Source organism: Erinaceus europaeus, chromosome 14, assembly GCF_950295315.1.
Source record: "Erinaceus europaeus chromosome 14, mEriEur2.1, whole genome shotgun sequence".
NCBI classification, from domain to species: Eukaryota; Metazoa; Chordata; class Mammalia; order Eulipotyphla; family Erinaceidae; genus Erinaceus; species Erinaceus europaeus.
The window spans coordinates 79,034,543-79,059,443 of record NC_080175.1 but is presented as its reverse complement, the minus strand read 5'-3'; the positions used below and the strand labels follow the sequence as shown (position 1 = coordinate 79,059,443).

Genomic DNA, 24,901 nt, shown 5'->3' with positions numbered 1-24,901 from the left:
GCAGTGAAGTAGGTCTGCAGGTGTCTATCTTTCTCTTCCCCTGTCTTCCCATCCTCTCTTGATTTCTCTCTGTCCTATCCAACAACAATGACAACAACAGCAATGATGCAATAACAATAAATACAACAAGGGCAATAAAAAGGGAAAAAAATGGCCTCTAGGAGCAGTGGATTCATAGTGAAGGCACTGAGACCCAGCAGTAACCCTGCAGGCCACTAAATAAATAAATAAGGCAACAAACCTATCCACAATCGCTCTAAATGGTTAACTTAAAAAAAAAAAAAAAAAAAAAAAAAACGAACAATATAAACTTGGGGCACTGTAATTCTGAAAATTTTTGTTTTAATTGGGAATTAAAGAGTCAAACTGGTTTGAGAATAAGTACTAGCAATGAGAATTTCTTCTATCTGTGGATTCTAATCCATTTCAAGGAATATCCACTGCAGAATTGTTGTGCTACTTCTAAAATCCAGTGCATGGTTTTCAAGCTGGCTTAGTAGTCCGTCCTTATAAAAGTCTGTGTTAGGAAACGACTCCTGCCGGCATCCTATTCCCTGTCCCCCTCACACATGTAGACATGCAGAAAATGAAACGTAGCCAAGTTATGGTATTTGTGTGTGGGCTTTTAATTTATGCATCAGATGAACCAAGGTCCTGTGATGTCAGTGTCCCAGTGTCTTCTGAGTGTCACCGTTGTGTTCATGCTGTTTAAGGGTGTGACCAAATTGCTAAATACACAGAGGTGATCTGTGACCTTGGGTTAGATCAGTTCTAAAAGCCTCGATCCGGCCTGACCTGTTATTTGTGTGTAAAGAATCAGCATCCCGGGGGCTGGGTGGTAGCGCTTAACCAAGGGGTTAAGTGCGCACGTGGTGCAAAGCGCAAGGATGGGCATAAGGATCCCGGTTCTAGCCCCTTGCTCCTCACCTTGCTCCTCACAGGTGGTAAAGCAGGTCTGCAGGTCTTTCTCTCCTCCTCTCTGTCTTCCCCTCCTCTCTCCATTTCTCTCTGTCCTAGCCAACAATAATATTAACAACAATGATAGACAACAAGGGCAACAAAAGGGAAAAAGTGGCCTCCAGGAGCAGTGGATTTGGCACTGAATTTGCCCCATCAATAACTCTGGAGGCAAAAAAAAAAAAAATTGGCATCCAGCCGGGTAGATCTGGTATGAACAGGCTACCTCCCACCAAGCTCTCTCTTGGTGAATGAATGCTGACTCTGCTCCAGGGCCTTTGGGGACAAGAACAGTGAAAAACCTTTTAGAGAGGTAAGTTCCCCTGCCCTTCCAACCTCTCTCCAGCTGCAGCTTGCTTGGTGCTGTCAGGATCTGGATTGGGGGGGGAGTCTCTCTGTAGTGGAACCAGTGACAGAAGCTGTTCTTTAGAATTTTCAGGATGGCTGTATTCTGCGGTCAGAATGAGAGAGCCAAGCTGGGCAGAATCTCTCGCCAAGAGTTCAGGTAAGGTAATGATTATTCCCCCCGGGGGATGCTTTCCACAGCCAGACAGCTATGCTGACAATCTCCAGATTTTTTTTTTCTCACAGTTTGTTTAGATGTAAATAATACCTCTATAACTTTTTAAGCTAAATTTTGGTTGGACTTTTCCATGGAAATCTTTTTACCCCCCCCTCCCCTTTATCCCATACAAAGTGGTTTGAAATGTGCTTTTTAAAAAAAGAAAGGAAAAAGAAACCCTGTGTGTTGGAAATTCTTTAATCTGCTGTTTCTTCTCCCCTTTACCCCCTTTCAAAGTTTTGCAAAGTGTAAGCATTCACTCTGTCTTTTGCCTTCCCTCTGGTCCTCCCCTCTGGGAGGTGCTAATGTTCTTACCCGGTGCGCTGAAAACTGGCGCTGTAATGGTATGGAAAGGAAGGAAAACCAAACTACAGTCTGCTGTCTTTTCACGCCTTCCTTTGGAGACTGTTCCTTCAGTGCTGAGGTGTGTGAGAAAACGCACCGCCATCTTACTAAGTTGCTTCACGTGAGGAAAATGGGGCTTTGACCCTGCTGCCACTCAGTGACTTAGTGACACATTTTGGACTGCATACTGGAAAAGAAGCCACTCTTCTTCTAGTAAACCAACAACCCAGCTGTGTGCAGTGGTGACCCAGACAGTGGATATTTAAAAAAAAAAAAAAAAAAATCAGAGGGAGGGTAAAAAATGGAATTTTGTAGGCCTCAGGATCCGAAACCTCCTCTATTTTAGCAGGTTGCTTACTGTCAAATATAAATCGGATTGGTGGGGATCTTTTAGAATCTAGTGGATATCTGATATTCATTTCCGCCCTCTCAGGAAAAACAAGAAATACCAGTGACCCCAAAGAGCGTGGGGGTTCTGGAATTCAGTGTTAGCTGCCCCAGGACAGCTGTGTTTGGGCTCCCACTTTTGTCTGTCACTTGTCACTGAATTCCAGCCAGGGTGCCCTTTGCCCTTAGCATCCAGGGTAGATGGGTGCATGAGTTTTTCTGGTTCTTCTTCTTCTTCTTCTTTTTTTATTTTTTTTTTTTATTTACCTCCTCTTTCTTCCTTAAGGTGGGGGATTGAGTTGGCTTTTCTTTGTGGTGGCTTGTTTTGCTTCATTTTTGGCGAAAGCAATTTTGAGCTGCAAGGACTTGAAAAGGATGCTGTCGGTTAACCTGGAGGCCTAGATTTTCTGTATTCTGTCCTGAACAGAGGTCCTCTTCCAACAGCCTGGTGAACCAATAGCACTGGTGATATTAAGGAGAGTTACCTCTTTGGAAAGTCTTCCTCCCTTTCTTCCTTCCTCCCCCCCCCCCTTTCTTTCTTTCTTTTTAATTCTCTTTCCTTAGCAGCGAGGTCTTTATTCCTGGAGAGTCTCCTCCATTGTAGACTCACGGCAACCTCAGGAACCCTAACCGATTAAGTGCTACCAGCTTGATGTACTACTCCGGACTCTGGAAACAGATGCCAGTTCTGTTCTGTATTTTCACTGTGTAGTTCAAATAACAGCTGATGGCTCGATGACCTGTCAGATGGCTAGACCTGTATAACTCAACTCTGTATGTTCCCACAATGCACTTCCTATTGTACAGTCTCTGTGAGATGCTCTTTGAAGATGGTACTCTTATGACTTTTTCCCATTGTCAATAAAAGTACATTACCTCCCACTTCCTGGCATTTACTCCATTGCTGACTGTGCCTTGTGTGAGTGTGTGCTCCGGCGTTACAGGACCTCAGAGCTGGAGGTGGCCACCTCCCCTCCCTGCAGGTGGTGTTAGACATATGCTACCTGAGGTAATGTTTTTGTTTTCGGAGGGAGTGGGGTGGGGGGAGGTCCCTGTGGGAGGGTCTCTGGATTTTGGCTAGACTGCTTTTATTTGCTTTCTTCTGTACCATTAAATTGCTGATGTTTATTTTCAGGAATGTTTTGCAAATGCACTTCTCACTCTTCCCCAGTCCAACTGTAGGTACACTGTTCCTTTTTTATCAAATAAGCACGTTTGAAACAGTTCCAAAAAAAGGTCTGGATTGCATTTAAAGAACTATGTTCATGTGTGACGGTACTGGTGTGAGGTCCAGTAGGTGCTTTGCAGTGACCACATGTTTAGAATGAATTTCAGCTCATGGACAGGCTTATGTTAATTAGAAAGAGCAGTGGTTTTAGTGGTGTCCTTAAGAAAGGAAACTCCAAAGTAGAATGACCTTCTATAGAATATCCTGGGTAAATGGCTGTAGGCAGGCCGCCGGTCCGACTCAGTCCTCTGAGAAAGATTATTTTTCTCTGTGGATGCACCCTTGCCATGGAGCTGCCTTCTCTTTCTAACTTAACATAAAACTGGCATGGTGTGTGGGTTCAGGGGCGATGCTGACTGTGGTGTGTGTCTCTCCCTGTAGGCCTTCGTGGTGAAGCAACTCCTGGAGTATTCCCAGGCCACAGATTCTAACCTCAAGTACAGCTTGCTGCTAGTCCTGGGCCTCCTCCTGATAGAAATTGCACGCGCTTGGTCACTGATGCTGACTTACGCCCTCAACTACCGAACCAGTGTCCGCTTGCGGGGGGCCATCCTAACCATGGCTTTTAAGAAGATTCTTAAGTTGAAAAGTATCAAAGAGAAGTCCGTGGGGGAGGTGAGTAGTAGGCATTGTCTTCCTTCTGATGTGAGAAATGGACTCACCTATCCAAGCCCAAGAATGAACTAGGAGGCCTGAGAAAGGCAGCAAACAAGACTTTGACTGCATAATTGGGCACTGGCCTGATCCGACAGTCAGGAACGATGTGCACAAACTTGAGATCACAACAAGCGTTTATGCCCTAACGCAAAGTCCCTCCGTCAGTTAGTTCTCCATTGGCTGGGTACTTGTGGAGTGAACAGTGATGTCTGAGTGCGGCCTAGTAGGGGAGAACTCTTTCCTTTCCAGGTTAAGGACCTGTGCTCTGCCATGGGTTGTCTCATATGGATATGGCCACTGTCACATAGCTACCTGTGGACCCTTAACAGCCTGTGGTCTGCTATTTAGTAGCTGGGGAAGGGGGCTGTTTACCATCAAACGGTACTCTGGAGGTGCTGGGGTTTTTTTTATATATTTTCCCTTTTGTTACCCTTGTTGCTTTTATTATTGTTATAGTTATTATTGTTTTTGTTATAGATGCCGTTGTTGTTGGATAGGACAGAGAGAAATGGAGAGAGGAGGGGAAGAGGATGATAGACACCTGCAGACCTGCTTCACCACTTGTGAAGTGACCCCCCTGCAGGTGGGGAGCCGGGCCCTCGAACCGGGATCCTTATGCCGGTCCTTGTGCTTCGGGCCACGTGTGCTTAACCTGCTGCGCTATGGCCCGACTCCCTGCAGCTGCGGTTCTATGGATACTGTGTGCAAGTTTGCTGAACCCACATCCAGGCTTCAACAATTAGCTGGGGGAAGATGAGGCTGAAGCACTATAATCTCTCCCTCTCTCTCTCAATAAGTCTTTTTTTATTATTGACTTATTTAGGATAGACACACAGAAATTGAAATGGAAAGAGGAGATAGAGGGAGAGAGACAGAAAGATGTCTGTAGCACTGCTTCACTGCCCATGAAGGTTGCCCCCACACTCCCCACAGGTAGGGACTGGGGGCTTAAACCTGGTTTCTTGTGCATTATAACATATGCACTCATTAGGTGCACCACTGCCTGGCCCCAGCAGCACTATCCTCTCTGGCTTACTATTCATAAGAATGAACCATTCTGGGGGCTGGGTTACCCGCACATAGTGGGAAGTGCAAGGACTGGTGCAAGTATTCTGGATTGAGCCCCCAGCTCCCCACCTGCAGGGGGTTTCCCTCCTCTCTCAATTTCTGTCCTCTCCAACAACAGCAGTAACAGTGGGGAAAAGATGGCTACCAGGAGCAGTGGATTCATAGAGCAGCACCAAGCCCCAGCAATAACCTTAAAGGCGCAAAAAAAAAAAAAATGAATGAACCATTCTACTTCAAATGCTGAGACACGTGCACATGGCTTGCATCCTCACGGGGCCCCCCCCTATGCTCTTTGTGTCCCACAGCTCGTCAACTTGTGCTCCAACGACGGGCAGAGGATGTTCGAGGTAGCTGCTGTGGGCAGCCTGCTGGCTGGCGGACCTGTTGTCGCCATCTTGGGCATGATTTATACTGTGATCATTCTGGGACCAACTGCCTTCCTAGGGTCAGCTGTTTTTATCCTCTTCTATCCAGCAATGGTGAGTAAGCCTTCTTGCTCTTCTGCTGTCAGCTTCTGGTTGAATGGGTTGCTGCCACGGGGTTATGTATACTAGGTGTCACTGAGGTATCACATCTCCAGTGGAAGTTTCCTAGACTTGGAAAAGACTGTAGAAAGAGCTAGATAGAGCTTTGTTCATACAGGCAAAAATTTCATGTGAGAGGAAGTAAGGTATCACTTGAACGAAGGCAGTAGCTCCTAGTCAGATTAGAAGAAGAAGAAGGGTCTCAAGTGCCAGTAGAATAGCCCACCTGGGTAGTGTGCTGCTCTTCAGTGTGTGCAACCCAGGCTCAAGCCTGCCGCCTGCTCCTCCCCCACCCTTCCCGTTCCTCTGGAGGAATCTTTGGAGCCATGCTGTCTTTCTGTCTGAAAAAGTCAACTTCCCGGAGTAGTGTAGCCCCAGCAATGGGGGGGGGGGGGGAACAATAAGCTACTATAGAGTCTGAGTCAAGGAGAAGGGTAGCAGGTGGACTGATCCTCCAGGTAGCTCAGAAGTGTTTGAGTCACTCTTCTCAGGCGTCATTCACTGATAATCTCCCACCTGCCTTTGGCAGCAAGTAATCTGGAATTACTGTGAGAACGCAGGGATCATATTTGTTGTACCTACTTCGTGAAGGAACAGGAATTAATTGCTGTCGTATTTTAATAGAAGAACACAGTTTGATGCCCATTTTATTGATAAGAATAGACTAACTTGGGCGCCGGGCAGTGGTGCAGCGGGTAACATGCACATGGTGCGAAATGCAAGGACCGGCGTAAGGATCCTGGTTTGAGCCCCCGGCTCCCCACCTGTAGGGGAGTCACTTCACAGACAGTGAAGCAGGTCTTTCTCTCCCCCTCTCTGTCTTCCCCTCCTCTCTCCATTTCTCTCTGTCCTATCCAACAACAGCAACAGTAATAACTACAATAATAAAAAACAACAAGGACAACAAAAGGGAATAAATAAATATTTAAAAATAAATAAAAAACAAACGAACAAATGGACACTTACTGGATGCCTGGCCAGCATGATGCTGGCAAGGTGACCACGGAGGATCCCTTCTGGCTTTTAGACTCTAGAGCTTCAGAGTCTCCCTGAGTTCCCACACATCCTTCTGGTTCAAGACCCCAGCTCTCCACCTGCAGGGGAGTCCCTTCACAGGAGGTGAAGCAGGTCTGCAGGTGTCTGTCTTTCTCTCCCCTTCTGGCTTCTCAGCCTCTCTCGATTTCTCTCTGTCCTATCAAGTAACGATGGCAGTAACAACAATAATACTGACAATAAATAATAACAACAGCAACAATAAAACAAGGGCAACAAAAGGGAAAAATAGCCTCCAGGAGTAGTGGATTCATAGTGCAGGCACTGAGACCCAGCTATAACCCTGGAGGGGAAAAAAAAAAAAGAATAGACTAACTTATTTGAGCAGGTAGTTGTTAAGTTTGAATGAATTCTGACTTGGCAATGACACTGCTTCTCTTTTTAGATGTTTGCCTCACGGATCACTGCGTATTTCAGGAGAAAATGTGTGGCCACCACAGATAACCGTGTCCAGAAAATGAATGAAGTCATCACATACATTAAATTTATTAAGATGTATGCCTGGGTCAAAGCATTTTCTCAGATTGTTCAGAGTAAGTCTGAAGATTTCATATGTGCATGTGGCAGAAGGACTTTGGGCTTCTTTGCTTTTGGTACATATTAGCTACTAGGAATCCAAATGCCATAGGACCACAATCTCTTTACCAACAGTAAAAGACAAGTTTGTATATACATAACTTTTCCCAGTTTTCCACATAACAGTTCAACCCCCACTAGGCCCTCCTGCCATCATTTTCTGGGACCTGAACCCTTCCCCTGACCCCAGAGTACACCAGGACCACAATCTCTTCTGCTCTCACAGTGACTTGTGATCTTTATGTTGAAAAGGATTTTACATCTTAGAGTTTCAAACCCATCTCACAGATTGGGACATGAAGACCTAAGAAAAGTGTGGTTGTCACACCCTTCCCTGCTCCCCACCCCCCAGTTCAGCTCATTATGAGCAAGTCATCAGTTTCAAAGCCCCCATGTCATATTCTCATCCTGCCCATAATTTCCTGGCCTGGCAATGAGATCATCATGGGAAACGCTGTCAGGTGGTGGCTGAGAGTTCATGTCTGCGTCCTCCACTCCGAGTGTAGGTGGTGAGGCCTGAGGCCTGGAGCTGGGTTCTACCACTCACCCAGTGCAGAGGGAGGGGCTTTTTTATTTCCCCAAATAATTGACTTTTAGTGAGTGTCAACACCGTCAGCGAATTTAATGTGCTCTGTGGTTTTTCTTCCCTCTTTCTTCCTCTTTACCAGAGCACCACTCAGCTCTTGCCTTGGGCAAGAAAGTCTTTTTGCATAGTCCTTATGTTAAACTGCTTTGTGCTCTCTTAAGAAGGATATGTTTAAATGCAACCTAGACTTTGCAAAAGAAGCTTCACCTTCATTCAGATGGTGAACTTAGAGTAAACCTGACTACCACTTGAAAAGTTAACACAGTGATCCAGGAGATGGCACAGTAGATAAAGCATTGGCCTCTCAAGCATGAGGTCCTGAGTTTGATTCCTGGCTGCACATGTACCAGAATGATGTCTGGTTCTTTCTCTCTCTCTCTCTCTTCCTATCCCTCTCATTGATAAATACATAAAATGTTTAAAGAAAAAGAAAGTTATTGCATATTTCGGTTGACTAGAAATATAGCAACTCAGATCAGGGAGCTTCGTTGTCACCGCTTGGCTTGTTGATTAAACCTCCGTGGCATGGAGTGTGGTTCCCGTGAGCAGGGAGAGCAGGTGACTGCTCAGAGGTGTACAGCCTTAGCTCAAGCTGCTGTGTTAAGGACTAGACTTGCTTCCAGTAGACTCCAACAAATGGACACTTATGGGGCAGTAGTGCAGCAGGTTAAACGCACGTGGCGCAAAGCACAAGGACCGATGGAAGGATCCCGGTTCGAGCCCCCAGCTCCTCACCTGCAGGGGAGTCACTTCACAGGCGGTGAAGCAGGTCTGCAGGTGTCTATCTTTCTCTGCCCATCTCTGTCTTCTCCTCCTCTCTCCATTTCTCTCTGTCCTATCCAACAACAACAACAATAATAGCTACAACAATAAAATACAAGGGCAACAAAAGGGAATAAATAGATAAATATTTAAAAATAAAATAAATTAAAAAACACACAAATGGACACTTACTGGATGCCTGGCCAGCATGATGCTGGCAAGGTGACCACGGAGGATCCCTTCTGGTTCTTAGACTCTAGAGCTTCAGAGTCTCCCTGAGTTCCCACTCACCCTTCTGGTTTCTCCATGTTAGTCTGAAAAGAGTATTCTTGTTCACTTGAGACCCGGGCCAGGCCTGTGAAAGAGGAGATGGCAGTGGTTTGGTCTTCATAAATAGGAGCTACTAGCTACCTCTAATGATGGTTTGCTAATGTCTTGGGCAGTCATCATACCTTCAAGGTTCTATCACCTGCACCATCATAAGCCAGAGCTAAACAGTGTTCTAGTTAAAAAAAAAAAAAAGTTTAAAAAGAAAGTACCTCATTGCCTTATGGCTGTGCGTCCACCTCATGGTCTCTAGTGCTCCAAGCACACTTTGATATGGGGATCAGCATTGCAGCAGTTCAAAAAAAAACCAGCCTGCCTACCTAGATTGCATTTCACTAAGCACAGCATGCCTGAGGCCCCGGGTTCAATCCTTGGCACTAGCATATGCCAGGATTGAGTGGTGCCCTGGCCTTTTCTTCTCTCTCATAAAAACAAATACATCCTTTAAAGTGTGTGTGTGTGTGTTCAAGTCCACTTCCCATGTGTAGGGAGGGAAGGTTTCATAAATGGTAAAGCAGTGATTCAGGTGTCTCTTGTTTCTCTCTCTCTCTCTCACTTGCTATCTTCCCTTCCCCTGCCATTTCTCTCTGTCTCTGTTAAATAGATACATTAAAAATTAAAAATCTAGTTTTTTAAAAATTTTATTTCACTGTTATTCTAATCATTCTTCCTGCTTCTTGTATGAAAACCTCTATCCTTGGACTAGTACGCAGTCAGCACTCTAGTAAATCTTAGTTCTTCACACACACACACACACACACACACACACACACACACAGCACTTTATGAAGGAGGGTTAATGGTTTGCAGTAGTTGTTGACACATGGGAACAGTTTCGTATCTCCTGTGATAGGTGTCTACAACACACTTATCCCTGACTTAGGCTCCTTTCCACCATCATGCACCCAGAGGCCCCCTAAGTCATCCTTCCCCAGAGTCCTTTGCTTTGGTGCAATACTCCAATCATGCTTCCTTAAAAAAAAAACAAAAAAAACTTATTGTTTCTTTTATTTGAAACTCCAGAGCTCCATGCCAACATGTAGTGTTGGGGGTTGAACTCTTAACCTCATGTGTGCAGGTTCTTCACTCTACCCACTAAGCCACCTCCCTGATTGTCTTATCCTCTTTTTTTTCTTTTTAAAGAATCTAAAAAAATTTTGTGTTTATTTATTGGATGGAGAGAGAGAAAAAAAATGAGAGCAGAGGGGGAAGTAAAGAGGGAGAAAAACAGAGAGACACCTGCAGCACTGCTTTGCCACTCAAGAAGCTCCTCCCCCTGCAAGATGGAACTGGGAGCTTGAACCTGAGTCCTTGCATACTGTAACATGTGGGTGCACCACTGCCTGTCCTCTCCTTCACTCCTTTTTGGCTCTCCGTTACTAATGTATAGTCTTAGTTCTGTGATTTCTGAGGCAAAAAAAATAAATGGAAGCAAAATGCCAGTCGCACATACAGTGACTACGCTCACTCTTTCTAAACTTGGGAAATCTGAAGGAAAAAATCAGATGAAGGCAGAGAATCATTGTGCTGCTATGTAGCCACTGCTCCTGTTAGAGCTGTCCCGGGAACTTGGTCCATACCAACCTCAGGTGTGTGTCTAACACTGCTGACAGCCATTTGCATCCGAGGTGGTAAAGGGCTGTTTCCACACACGGGAAGCTGAGGGCCTGCCAGATATTGTTAGGTGACAGAAGAATACTGTTCAGTGGTTTCTCTTGACTTACTTTGACTTGCTTGCTACCCTTAGAGATCCGAGAGGAGGAACGTCGGATTTTGGAAAAAGCTGGGTACTTTCAGAGCATCACTGTTGGTGTGGCACCTATTGTGTTGGTGATTGCCAGCGTAGTGACCTTCTCTGTTCACATGTACCTTGGTTTTGATCTGACAGTGCCACAGGTCAGTCATCTGCAGGGCTTGGGAACATATCACAACTGCCACAAATAGGGCTGGGCGTATGACTCAGCTTCTTAGAACAGGTGTTCTTGCATGCCTAAGACACCAGAAGCTACAGTTTTGATTCCAGTCACCACCTTATGCCAGAGCTGACAGTAGTCTGGTTTCTCTCTTGCCTCTCATAATAAGTAAATCTTAAAGGAAGAGAAGAGAAAAATCTAGGGAGACAGCATAATGGTTATACAAAAGCCTTTCATGCTTGAGGCTCCAAGGTCCCAGGTTCAATCCTCAGCACCACCATAAGCCAGAGCTAAGCAGTGTTCCGGTCTTTCTCTCAGTACCTCTCATTAAAATAAATTATTAAAATATATATATATATACATATATATATATATATATATTTAAAAGAGGAAATGGAATACTACAAATTGGGATGCTCATGTTTTCTTGGAACTGGGTTTCGTATCCTCCCCAGTAATCAAAGCCCTTTTCCCACTCATATGATTAAGCTGAGAAGTGGAAGAGTGAGGTTCAGCCCTAGTAGAGAGATATTATATGGAGGCCCAGCAAGATAGCTCACTTGGGTGGTGTGCCTGCCTGCAGGCCCTACCCCACCACACTGAGGGAAGCTTTGGTGGTGTGATGTCTTTCCCTCTCTTTTTATCTCTCTCTTTTCATCTGAGAAAGTCATCCCAGAGTGTGATGCCCTAATAACAACAACAAAATGAGTACAGGTTGCTTTTAGTCAGCCCAGCTTTGGACTGAATTCTGAACATGCAAATAGATGATCCTCTGGTTCTGATTTACTGAGAATTTTAACTGGAGGTCTCATAAAAATCATTCCACCAGATGTACCTAACTCCTGCCAGTATGTCCCATCCTTCAGCCTGAAAGGAAGTTGAGGCTATCTTATGATGTGAATGGCCTCACCTCATCAGGTTCAGTTTCTTTTCTCTCCGTTTTTAGGCTTTCACAGTGGTGAGTGTCTTCAACGCCATGACCTTTGCTTTGAAAGTCACACCGTTCTCAGTGAAATCGCTGGCGGAAGCATCAGTAGCTATCGAGCGGTTTAAGGTAAGCAGCTTCCACACCCAGCCCGGCCCAAACCTGGCACCATCCTGCAGACTCTAAGTGCTGTCTCTCTGCGCAGGGCCCCACGGAGTTAGCTGCCTTGATTGCATGCTCCCCCTTTGAGGTGGTGGAGAAGTTTTGTGTTAAGCGTTCCCTTTTCAAGACAGTGTGAATGTTCCCTTTGGCAGGTGGCCCATTGAGTTCTGGGCTCCCAGGACTTCGTGTCGCCTTTCAGAGTTAGTCCCTGGGGTCTGACATGGGTGTGAAGTATTATGGGGCCATTCAGCGCTCTCAACCTAGGAGTCCCAGGCCGGTGTTTGTCAGCTTCCTCCCACCTCTGTCTGCTCTTGCTTTTTGACTGATGGGTAATTTCTGCCCTTTGGACCATTTCTTTCTCCTGCCCTGTAGTTGAGATTTGTGATGAGGAAACTACTGTAACACGTGGGAGTGGTCATAAAACTAGATTGTGTTCACAAGTAAGTAGCAGGCTTTTCTCTTGCAGATGGTTATTTGGTCCTACCTTGATTGTTCTTTGTGCCTTTCCTACAATACAGATAACGTGACAGAGGAGGAGATATAGTTGGGAGGAGGGTTAGTAATTACAGAAGAGACTGGGCAAGGTGCCCGTATGGGCTAAAACCCCTCGACAGCGCCTTGCCCTGAGTAGTTCTGTGTTCCTGTTAATCCTCTTGGCTAGTGAGAGCAATTCAGAAGCAGAAATGGTGGATTGAAATCCAAGCATTTGAGGGATTAATTTTATGACCCTGATGCCTAGGAGAGCAAACTGGTTTTTCCTTTCAAGAAAAATGGAGGGTGTGCAGGGATTGCAGCATATAATGGTGCTGCAAAAGAGTTTTACATCTGAGGCTCTGAGGTCGCAGGTTCAATCCCCAGCACCATCCACCATAAGCCAGGCTGAGCAGTGCTCTGGTCTCTCTCCCTGTATCTCATTAAAAAATAATAAAGATCTTTTAAAAAATTTATTATCTTTATTTATTGGATAGTGACAGCCAAAAATAGGGAGGGAAATGGGGTGAGAGGGAGAGGGAGAGGGAGAAGGAAAGAGAAATACCTGCAGAGCTGCTTTACCACTTGTGAAGCTTTCCCCTTGCAGGTGGGGACTGGGGGCTTGAGCCCAGGTTCTTGCACATTGTAACGTGCGCTCAACCAGGTGCGCCACCACCCGGCCCCCAATAAAGATCTTTAGAAAAATAAGAACAATAAATTTTAAAAATAAGGCAGTTGGAGATTCTCATAGTCTTGACCCTAAAAGTCATCTTTATTTTTTCAATTTGATAGGGCAGAGAGAAATTGAGAGGGAAGGGAGATAAAGAAGGAGAGAGAGAAAGAGAGACAGAGACTCTTGTAGCACTGCTTTACCGGTGTGAAGCTTCCCCCATGCAGATGGGAAGTGGGCGCTTAAACCCTGTAAGCTGTGTGCTCAACTGAGCGTGCCACTGCCTAGTGCCCAGAGTCACCTTTCGCCTAAAGACTATATTTACTTTAACATCACTGATTTTAAAGGGTTGTCACATGTAAGTCCTGGGCTGGGATTTGGGTTTGTTTTTTGTCTCCAGGGTTATCACTGGGGCTCGGTACCTGCACTACGCGCTACCCCCCCTCCCCTTTTTTAAATTTGTTACCAGGGTTATCACTGAGACTCAGTGCCTACACCACTCTATTGCTCCTGGCGACTTTTTTCCCTCCTCTAGATAGAGGGTGAGAGAGATGGAGAGGGAGAAAGAAGGAAAGATACTGCTGCGCTGCTGTGAAGCAATCCCCCTGCAGGTGCTTGAACCCTGGGCCCCACACATGGTAACATGTGCTGCCTTCTGGGTGCCTGCCCTCGGGCTGGGGGTTGTTGTGGTCAGTGCTCGGGATCTCATTTCGGGATCTCATTTCGGAAGCCTTGTCTTTCCAAGCACTCTCTTTCCTCCTAACATAAGTCTGTGGGGCCTGTGGTGAGGGGAGGAAGCAAGTCTCACCCCCTCCCCCAGGTGCTGCTCTGGGAGATGCCTGTCTCTCTTGCTTCTGTTGTCAGCGTTCTCACAGTGCAGGGCAGGGCTTGAAGCTTCCAGTCCTGCCTCTCTCTCCAGGCACTGCGGGAGAAGGAATCGCATAGGTTTAGGATTCTGTGGGATTTGTCTGGGGTGAGATAGAGCCAGGAGGGTCTGTGTAGGAGGCAAAGCAGGCCCTTTAGTTTTGCTCATCACCGAGAGCAGAGGGCTGTTGGACCGGGGGAAGAGGAAGAGGCTGGGTGTCGTGCACTTGGTGATGCCAGCTGTTGGGCCATGGCCCAGGTCCTGTCCCCCCTCGGCCATCCTCACGTTCCCACGACCTCTATGGGCCCAAGGCTGGGCTACACTAATGAGCTCCCTTTTGCTCTTCAGCTGCCTTCTACTCTATAGCCTGATGTGTTTTGCTACGTGAGTGTACGCCCTAGGCTTGTCTCTCTGGTCTTGATCCAGTGTCTCATCTTTGCACCTCTCTCACAACTCCTATCAGAGTTTGTTTCTAATGGAAGAGGTTCACATGATAAAGAAAAAACCAGCCAGTCCTCACATCAAGATAGAGCTGAAAAATGCCACCTTGGCATGGGACTCCTCCCACTCCAGTATCCAGAACTCGCCCAAGCTGACCCCCAAAATGAAAAACGACAAGAGGGCTGCCAAGGGCAAGAAAGAGAAGGGGAGGCAGCCGCAGCACGCTGAGCATCAGCAAGTGCTGGCCGAGCAGAAGGGCCACCTCCTCCTGGACGGTGACGAGCGGCCCAGCCCCGAGGAGGAAGAGGGCAAGCACATCCCCCTGGGGAACCTCCGCTTGCAGAGGACACTGTACAGCATCGACCTGGAGATTGAAGAGGTAACAGACGCACCCCACCTGCCCTGTCTGACCCAGTGCAGTGTGACTGGGAGTGCGTTCGGAGTCAAGAGCAGCTCTGGCTGGAAAAGGGTAGATTTCCTGGGACCTTCCCCCAGCAGATGCTCTCTTCTGCCTGTTGAGAGCTGCAGTGGGTGTTCCCAGTCACAAGACCGTGTGACATCACTGTGACTAGGCTGTGTGGGGCTCAGGGCTTGACGCTCTCTGGCTCTTCTCAGACCTGCGTTGTTCACTCCTTACCTTGTGGCAGCGGCTGGCTCTGGTCTAAGTCAGGCCCATGGCAGTGGGTGTCAGCCCAGCTAGCAAGGCCAAGAGGCCCTCAGCCATCCTGCTGCTTAGAGATGTAGAATATGACTGAGAGCCGGGGACATAGCATAAAGGTTCTACAAAAGACTTTCATGCTTGAGGCCTGAATTTCTTTTCTTTTTGTCTTCTTTTTATTATCGGAGCACTGTTCAATTCTGGCTGATGGTGGTGCAGTGGATTGAACCTGGGACTTTGAAGCCTCAGGCATGAGTTTATTTGTATAACCATTATGCTGTCTCCTCCCACCCCTGAATTTCTTTTCTGTTCGTTTTGTCCTCTTTATTTTGTTCTATTTTTCATTGGGGAGGTTAATGCTTTACAGTGCAGCCATTGATGTTTGCATACAGTTTCATTATGTACCAGAGCCCCCAAATCTTCCTCCTTCCCTCCCTCCACCTCCCTCCCAGAGTCTTTAGCTTTGGTGCAATGCAGGATGTCTTGTTGGTCTCCCTTTTCATCACTGTTTACATCAGACCCGTTCACTCGGTGTTAGCCAAGTTGGCCAGAGCAGGGAACAGACCTTTGATTCAACCTTCCCCTCACCACCAGGTTGAAACCTTTCCAACTCCTAGATCATATTTAAAAAATTTTTTTTAAATATTTATTTACTTGATAGACACAGCCAGAAATTGAGAGGAAAGGGGGTGATAGACAGAGAGACAGACACTTGCAGCCCTGCTTCACCACTTGTGAAGCTTTCCATTTGCAGGTGGGGACTGGGGACTAGAACCTGGGTCCTTGTGCACTGTAACATGTGCGCTCAACCAGGTGCGCCACCACCCAGCCCCTCCTAGATCATATTTTTAAAAACTTTGTCCAACATAGTTTTAATTAGTACCAGACACTGAACTAGGTTCAACAGTGATAGCTCCTTCCCTCAAATTGCTCAAAGCTCAGTGAGAGTGTGTGTGTTAGTTTAAGTAACACAACCAAGGTCACGTGAGACAAGTGTTGGTGGAGATGGAGCAGAATTAGAATCCTTCTGCCCTTAGGACCTTGGCTCTTGCACATCATCCACTTACTTACCTCCCTCCCTTCCTTCCAACATTAAGTTTAAAAAGTTGATTCAGTTTTAGGGGCTGGATGATGGCGTATCCAGTTGAACACACACATTGCCATTTGCAAGGGCCTGAGTTCAAGCCCCCCAACCTCCCACTCCCCACCTGGAGGAGGGAAGCTTCAAATCAGTGAAGCAAGTCTGCAGGTGTCTATCTGTCTCTCCCTCTCCCCCTTCTCTCAATTTCTGCCCTATCAAATAAAATAGAAAAAACAAAGTTAAATTAATTTTAAAGGTGGCCCTATTAAAATCATCTGTCTGTTCTTGATAACTTTTCTTAAAATATAGAGACAGGAAGAGAGAGAGACCACATCACCGGAGATTCCTTCAGTATGGGGGCGAGGTGGGGGTCGTTGAACTTGGGTTGTACGCGTGGCATCTGGATAACTTTTTTTTAGACAGAGACACACAAAGGGAATGAATAAATTAAAGAGACTACAATACCAAAGTATCTTTCAATACAGTGGGGACTGGGTTCAAGCCTGGGTCATGTATCCAAGAGCGCTTTCGCCAGCCCTCACATCTTGGTAACACAACTCATTGAGAACTCATGTTTTTAATTTATTTTATTTTTTTAACCAGAACACTGCTCAGCTCTGGTTTATGGTGGTGCAGGGGATTGAACCTGGGACTTTGGAGCATGAGAGTCTTTGGAGCAGGCATGAGAGTCTCTCTTTGCATAACTGTTTTGCAATTTACCCCCGCCCCTCATGGTTTTACTTAAGGCTACTCAGTTAACTACAGATTAACTTTTCCACTGTGTGTGTTGTGGGGGGGGGGGGTGATGATATGGATATTTCTAGAGTCTTGGAAATGTTTTTTAGAAAAATGTAAGCAGCAGGGTGCAGTCATTGTTGAGAGTCACTAGTCTCTGTCTGCTTCCCCCAGGGTAAACTGTTTGGAATCTGCGGCAGTGTAGGAAGTGGAAAAACCTCTCTCATCTCAGCCATCTTGGGTCAGGTAAGATTTTCGTGACTGCCTGTGGTGTGGGTTCTCTGCAAGAGCCTCCAGGGAAGTGAGCGTGTTTTCTGGAGAGGAGAGGTGGAAATGGAGAGAATAACACTACAGGTCTGCCTCACTCCCCTCCCTTCAGCGGCCTCCTGTCCATAAGGGGTCAGCAGACTCCTAAAGACTGGCAGGTTGGAGCTCTTGGTTTCTCATGCCTCCTTCGTGTCACTCAGCATGCATTCAATTGCGTGCCCTAGGCGTGTGGACAACATGCTGAGAAACATCATAAACGGAGATGAACACATCCCCGTATTGCAGACTGCCAGCAAAAGGTCACACCACATGCTAAAGAGACAGGTGCAGCAGCCCTGTGTCATGTCCGTGTCCCCTTACACGCCCCCCACACACACACCAGGAGAGAAGCTGCAGCATTTGAGCTGGAAGCCAGTACCATTCAACTCCCACCTAAACGGCTGGAGAAATGGTGCTCTCAAGCAGGGGCCAGTCCAGCCGAGCACAGACAGTGACTGAGGGAAGCCTGGGGTGTGGATGGGGGCATTGCAGAGGGTGGCCTGCATGTGGGGAGCAGAGACCCACAGCTGCGGTGTCACACCACACCCACCTGATTTTAAACTTGAATTAAACTAGCTTGACTTAGACCAGCATGAGGATCCCGGTTCCAGCCCCCGGCTCCCCACCTGTAGGGGGGAGTCAATTCACAAGTGGTGAATAGGTCTGTAGGCATGTATCTCTCTCTCCCCCATTTGTCTTCCTCTCCTCTCTCAATTTCTCTGTCCTATCCAACAACAACAACAGCAATGACAACAACTATAATAAATACGACAAGGGCAACAAAAATGGAAAAAAATGGCCTCCAGGAGCAGTGGATTCGTAGTGCAGGCACCAAGCCCCAGCGATAACCCTAGAGGCAAAATAAAATAAATAAAATTTTTAAAAATATATACTTAAGGGAGTCGGGCGGTAGCTCTGTGGGTTAAGCGCACGTGGCGCAAAGCACAAGGACCGGCATAAGGATCCAGGTTCGAGCCCCTGGCTCCCCACCTGCAGGGGAATCGCTTCACAGGTGGTGAAGCAGGTCTACAGGTGTCTGTCTTTCTTTCCCCCGCTCTGTGTTCCCCTCTTCTCTCCATTTCTCTCTGTCCTGTCTAACAGCGACAACATCAATAACAACAACAATAATAACTACAACAACAATAAAAAAACAAGGCCAACAAAAGGGAAAATAAATAAATATTTTTTTAAAATAAATAAAATAAAAAATATATATATACTTAAAAAAAATAATTAGGGGGCTGGGCAGTAGTGAAGCAGGTTAAGCACACATGGCACAAAGCGCAAGTACCAACATAAGGATCCTGGTTTGAGTCCCTGGCTCCCCACCTGCAGGGGGGTCACTTCACAAGCAGTGAAGCAGGTCTGCAGGTGTCTATCTTTCTCTCCCTCTCTCTGTCTTCCCCTCCTCTCTCCATTTCTCTCTGTCCTATCCAACAATAACAACAGGAGCAGTGGCAACAATAACAACAACAACAAGGGAAACAAAATGGGGAAAATGATCTCCAGGAGCAGTGGGTTCATGGTGCAGGCACCAAGCCCCAGCGATGACCCTGGAGGAAAAATAAATAACGGAAAAAAAAATAGCGAATATAGGCACCAAGGCGCAGCAATATCCCTGATGGCAAAGAAAAAGATGGGAGTGGCTTTCGGGTCGCCACCTGCAGCCCTGGATTACCACACACCATCCAGGAGAATTCATTTCCTTTGCTGATGCAGCTCTTTGTGAAAACAGACCAAAGAGGATGACTGAATCAGGGTCCAGAAAGCATTCATAGACATCATCTAGCGTGGGAGTCTTTGGGATGAGGGTGACTGAGAGTCATGATAAGGGTGGCATGTCTCTCTCCCCAGATGACTCTCTTGGAAGGCAGCCTCGCAGTCAACGGGACCTTCGCCTACGTGGCACAGCAGGCCTGGATCTTCAACGCCACCCTGAGAGACAACATCCTCTTTGGGAAGGAGTTTGACGAGGAAAGGCAAGGACCGCTGGGTGTGGGCATGGGGAATCCTTGACGCAGGGCTCTCCTGCTGTAGCCAGGACCATGACGCCAGGTCTCTGTGTTCCTCAGGTACAACTCCGTGCTCAACAGCTGCTGCCTGAGGCCAGACCTGGCCATCCTTCCCAACAGTGACCTGACTGAGGTGCGGGCCTCCCACAGGGGGTGAGGGCTTAGCAGATCCTTCTGGCAGGTGGGTGGCAGGCAGGGCGGTAGCAGAACCTGCTCTGAGGAGCTCAGCTGGGATTCGTGGTCACAGAGGTATGTTTCGCTGGAAAAGGTTTTTCATGTTTCCTAGGCTGAAGGGGGTAGGTAGATTTCTATCTATATTGTTCTGTCCTTTGGGTATGTAGGTATGGTTTGGTCCTTGTCGAGTTAAGTCGTAGAAAGGCAAGAAAGAGGGAAAAAGTGTGATGGATAAGTGTAGACATCTGAAAGATGTTATTGCAACCAGGAAGTGGGTCGTTGCAGGTTTTCTTTATGATCAGTAGCTGCTGAGGTTACTAGAAACCTCACCCCAGCATGGCTGAAGGCTCTGGGTAAGTGGTTATATTGCTGGGTTTTTTTGTACTTGATATCCTTGAATATTCTAATTAATGCTGTTTTTCCCCAATAGCTTTTAGCACAGCCATGAGCAGAGACTGTAGGAGTAGAAACCGCCAGAAAATAGGAAAATAACAGTTGCCATTGATGACTTGCTGTAGGCTCAGCGTAGCTAAATCTGAGGGCTAAAACTATGGGCGGTGGGGAGCTTGGGGAGACGGCATAATAGTTATGAAAAGAGACTCTCATGCCAAGGATCCGAAGTCCCAGATGCAGTCCCCTGCACCACCATAAGCCAGAGCTGAGCAGTGCTCAGGTTAAAAGAGAGAAAGGCCTGTAGCACTGCTTCATCAATTGTGAAGCTTCCCCTGTAGGTGGGGAGAGGGGGCTTAAACCTGGGTCCGCACATGGTTAGTGGGGTCGATTTTTTTTGCGCCTCTACAGAAGGATGTGAGAACTGGGCAGATGCAACGCAGGAAGAGGCATGACCATACACAGTTCTCTTCTATTTTCTTAAAAATAACCCCCCCCCCGCCCTCAGAATTCTAATTCTATTGATAGGAAGAAAGAACTAGAACATTACTGTGTGTCTTTATTTTTTATTTTTTTATTTAGGATAGAAGTTGCAAGGGATGGAGCAGAGGGAGGGAGGGAGAGAGACAGAGAGAGAGACCTGCAGCACTGCTTTACCGCTTATGAAGCATCCTGCCTACAGGCAGAATCTGGGGGCTTGAACCCAGGTCCTTGTGTACTATAAAGTTTGTGCTGTACCAGGTGAGCCACTACCTGGCTCTCCAGAACATCACTGTGGCACCCTGGTGATGCCATGGATTAAACCTGGAGCCTCTTGGGCAGGGGAAGATAGCATAATGGTTATGCAAAGTGACTCTCATGCCTGAGGCTCCCAAGTCCCAGGTTCAGTCCCCTGCACCACCATAAGCCAGAGCTGAGCAGTGCTCTGGTAATAATAATAATAATAAAATAATCTTTTTTTTTTTTTTTTTTTTTTTTTTTTTTTAGCAGTAATTACTTTTTATTGCTTATATTTTTTTTTTTTTTTTTTACTGGATCACATGGCAAGAGCAAAGGCTTTTTCTTTTTTTTTTTTTTTTTTTTTTTTTTTTTTTTATTTATTTAAATTTTTAATTTAAGAAAGGATTAGTGAACAAAGGCATAAGGTAGGAGGGGTACAACTCCACACAATTCCCACCACCCAATCCCCATAACCCACCCTCTCCCATGATAGCCTTCCCATTCTCTAGCCCTCTGGGAGCATGGACCCAGGGTCGTTGAGGGTTGCAGAAGGTAGAAGGTCTGGCTTCTGTAATTGCTTCCCTGCTGAACATGGGTGTTGACTGGTCGGTCCATACTCCCAGTCTGCCTCTCTCTTTCCCTAGTCAGGTGTGTCTCTGGGGAAGCTGAGCTCCAGGACACATTGGTGGGGTCCTCAATCCAGGGAAGCCTAGCCAGCATCCTTGTGGCATCTGGAACCTGGTGATTGAAAAGAGAGTTAACATACAAAGCCAATCAATTTGTTGAGCAAACATGGATCCCAAGATTGGAATAGTGGAGAGGAAGTGTTGGGGAGGTACTCACTGCAAACTCTAGTGTAATGCTGCTTTCAGGTATATATTTTGCAGTAGTTTATGGACACGTGTGCACATACGCTCTCTCTCACAGAAACTGGTATATGTCTAGGTTATGGGACTTTGTTAGAAAGTGAACTACCTGAGATGAAATTAGAGTGTACTATAAAAGGAAAGGTCTCACCCGAGTAATGAAGCTGAAGGGTTGTCACTCCACACGTGAAGTCTCTGGATACACTCTGAGGTGAAGCATGTTGAGATGGCAATCTTTTAAAAAAATCATTAATGAAACCTGGAGCCTCTTGCTTGAGAGGTCTCTGTGGCATATAAAGGATTCTGGGTGGAGGGGATAAGGGTGCCTTATCCTTGTTTTGATTCTATCCTCATGCTGGCAAGTCCAGTGTGCCATCTTCCGGGCTGCTTCTTAAAGTTTTAAATAAGGATGGGACATGCTTAGCTTTGTGCTTTGAAAAGACCTTTCTGCCTGTGGAAAGTAGACTGGAGTAGGGCCCCAAGGGGAGTGGGAGCTTTCCTGTGTCTCCCTGGCCTTGGGCCAGTGGGTGGGTGGTGGAAGTACCCCTTTCCCAACTGTCATAACCTATAAACAGTCCCCAGAGAAGTCAGGTCCCCCCCACAGGCATCCCTCCCAAGAAGGATTTCTAGCCTGAGGGTTTAGACAGTAACCAGATGCTTGTAGAGAGGAGGCAGCATCTGAGCTGACTGACTGCTCAGTTCCATATGGGCCCCAAAGGATCATGGGCACCTTTCCTCTAGGTGGACTGGGAGCTATCTCTCTGGTAGATCACACACTTTACCACGCACAAGGACTGGATTTGAGAGCCCAGTGCCACCACTGGGTAGCACCTGCATGGCAAAGAAAGCTTCCTGAGCGGTGGAGCAGTGCTGAGGTGTCTCTCCTCCTGTCTCTTTCTCCCTCTCTGTCTGTAAAGGAAAATAATATATAGATTTCACCTGGAGTAGTAGTCAGGCAGGTTCAGAGCCCTACTAAATAAAATAATTGTACAAAGCACTCAGCATGGGTAGGGGACAAGGGAGGTGGCTGGGGCGTTCCACCCGCTCCAGACTGGAGCTTGACTCTGCTTCCCGGACTTCTGCAGATTGGCGAGCGAGGTGCCAACCTGAGCGGAGGGCAGCGCCAGAGGGTCAGCCTCGCCCGGGCCCTGTACAGTGACCGGGACATCTACATCCTGGATGACCCCCTCAGTGCCTTAGATGCCCATGTGGGCAACCACATCTTTAACAGTGCCATCCTGAAGCACCTCAAGTCCAAGACGGTTCTGTTCATTACCCACCAGCCGCAGGTACGGTGCCTCGTCCCCGACGGTCTGCCGAGGCTTGGCGCTCAGCAGAGAACAGGTGGTCCTGGCTGGGGCCCCCTTGCGGGGCTCCCAGGGCTCCTGGTGTCACAAGTGTTCACTTTCTCAGCAAATTGTCCCTTGGCCATTTGTCCATTTGTGTAGGTGAACCTTGCACCAATGCAGCCAGTGGCCATCTGAGCCCAAGACCACTTGGCCTCATGTTAACTTCTCTCTTCTCTCTCTCTCTCTCCGCATATATATAAGTTTTTTCCTGTCACCAGGGTTATCGAATCCATCACTCCTGGTAGCTATTTTTATTTATTTTTTTGGTAATTATATAAAGATAGAAGCAAAGAAATAAAAAGAGTGAGGGAGTTGGGCGGTAGCACAGCAGGTTAAACACATGTGGTGCAAAGTGCAAGGACCAGCATAAGGATTCTGGTTCAAGCCCCAGCTCCCCAATTGCAGGGGAGTCACTTCACAAGCAGTGAAGCAGGTCTGCAGGTGTCTTTCTCTCCCCGTCTCTGTCTTCCCCTCCTCTCTATATTTCTCTCTGTCCTATTCAGTAACGGCATCAATAACTGCAACAATAAAACAACAAGGGCAACAAAAGGGAATAAATAAATATTTAAAAAAGAGAGAGAGTGAGCCGGGTGGTGGTGCAGTGGGTTAAGCGCACATGTCAGAAAGTGTACAGGCCGGCATCAGGATCCGGGTTCAAGCTCCCAGATCCCCACCTGCAAGGGAGTCACTTCACAGGCAGTGAAGCAGGTCTGCAGGTGTCTTTCTTCCCCCTCCCCCGCCCCATCTTCCCCTCCTCTCTCCATTTCTCTCTGTACTATCCAACAACAAGGACAGAAATAACAACGACAACAATAAACAACAAGGGCAACAAAAGGAAAACATTTTTTTAAAAAGAGAGAAATAGACACCTGCAGCACTGCTTCGCCACTTATGAAATGTCCCCTCTGCAGGTGGAGATTGGGGGCTTAAACCCCAGTCCTTGTGCATGTGCACTTAATCGGGTCTACTGCCACCCAGCCCCCCCCCATATAAATCAGAAAGGCCAAGGGCAGGGGAAGACAACATTATGTCTATGCAAAAGGCTCTCATCTTCTCTCTCTTTCTTTGTATTTTATTTGATAAGACATAGAGAAATTAAGAGGGGAGGGGAAGGGAAGATAGAAAGGGGGAGAGAAAGATAACACCAGCAGATCTGCTCCATCGCTAGTGAAGCTCCCCCCTGCAGGTGGGATGTGGAGGCTTGAACCTATACCCTAGAGCATGATGCTATGTGTGCTCTACCAGATGCCCCACCACCCAGCCCTCAAAAAAGGCTTTCCTGTCTGAGGCTCTGAGCTCTCAGATTCAATCCCCAGCACCACCATTAGCCAGAACCAAATAGTTCTCAGGTAAATAAATTAATATAAGCCAAACAAAAGGGCCAAGAGGATTGGGCAAAGGAAAAAAAAAATTGAATCCATGTGGAAGACAGTGTGGAAAGGATTGTTTACAAGCGGAAATTGTGCAGTGGGAGCCAGTCTGTCCTCTTCCCATTGGTCCAGGCCAGAAAGCTGCACCCAGATCAGCTCAAGGATGCTGCCGTGAGCAAAAATCTCGCTGTCAGGTTTTTGGTTGGGGGGGGCTCATTCTCCTTTCTCCCAGAGTCTGTCACCCTGTGTAGGGTAGGGGGCACACAGTAAAAGGGGGTGAAGCTCAGTGTAGGTGCAAGTGACTGCCTCACCCACTTCCACAGACACCACAGAGCTGCTTCATGGACTGTGTTGCAGTCTGGGGTTCACTGTGGACTTCCTGGGTTAGATAGCTGTTTGTTTGTTTGTTTGTTTGTTTGTTTGTTTGGTGTCCTGTGCGTCCCTGGTCTCTAGTCAGTGGATGGGTTTCAGTAATCCCTCCTAACTGTCAGAACTGAAATGGTACCCAGAAAGAGTCAGTCATGGGTACACCCCTCCAGAGGAGGATTTCTAGAGTACAGTATAGATGCTGCGGGTTGGATCAGTTCCCAATCACAAATACCAGCGCTCCTGATTAAGAAATACTTCAGGGAAGGAGAATACAGGTCAAAAGAGGATGACAGAGGACATAGTGGGGGTTGTATTGTTATATGGAAAACTGGGAAATTATATGCATGTACAAACTATTGTATGTACTGTTAAATGTAAAACATCGATTCCCC

At 46.9% G+C, this 24,901-nt stretch overlaps 1 protein-coding gene across 1 annotated transcript in view; it reads left to right on the top strand.

Annotated features, from left to right (window-relative positions):
• The window catches only part of ABCC5 (ATP binding cassette subfamily C member 5), a 71,739-nt gene that overhangs the window by 34,965 nt on the left and 11,873 nt on the right, over positions 1-24,901 (top strand). Inside the window, exons 6-16 of the mRNA XM_060171009.1 lie at positions 3,861-4,094; positions 5,510-5,683; positions 7,167-7,314; positions 10,780-10,928; positions 11,892-11,999; positions 14,502-14,858; positions 17,128-17,199; positions 19,114-19,238; positions 19,332-19,404; positions 22,507-22,865; positions 24,278-24,329. Coding sequence (XP_060026992.1) covers positions 3,861-4,094; positions 5,510-5,683; positions 7,167-7,314; positions 10,780-10,928; positions 11,892-11,999; positions 14,502-14,858; positions 17,128-17,199; positions 19,114-19,238; positions 19,332-19,404; positions 22,507-22,865; positions 24,278-24,329 — 1,851 coding nt within the window. The remainder of the gene's footprint in view (positions 1-3,860; positions 4,095-5,509; positions 5,684-7,166; positions 7,315-10,779; positions 10,929-11,891; positions 12,000-14,501; positions 14,859-17,127; positions 17,200-19,113; positions 19,239-19,331; positions 19,405-22,506; positions 22,866-24,277; positions 24,330-24,901) is intronic.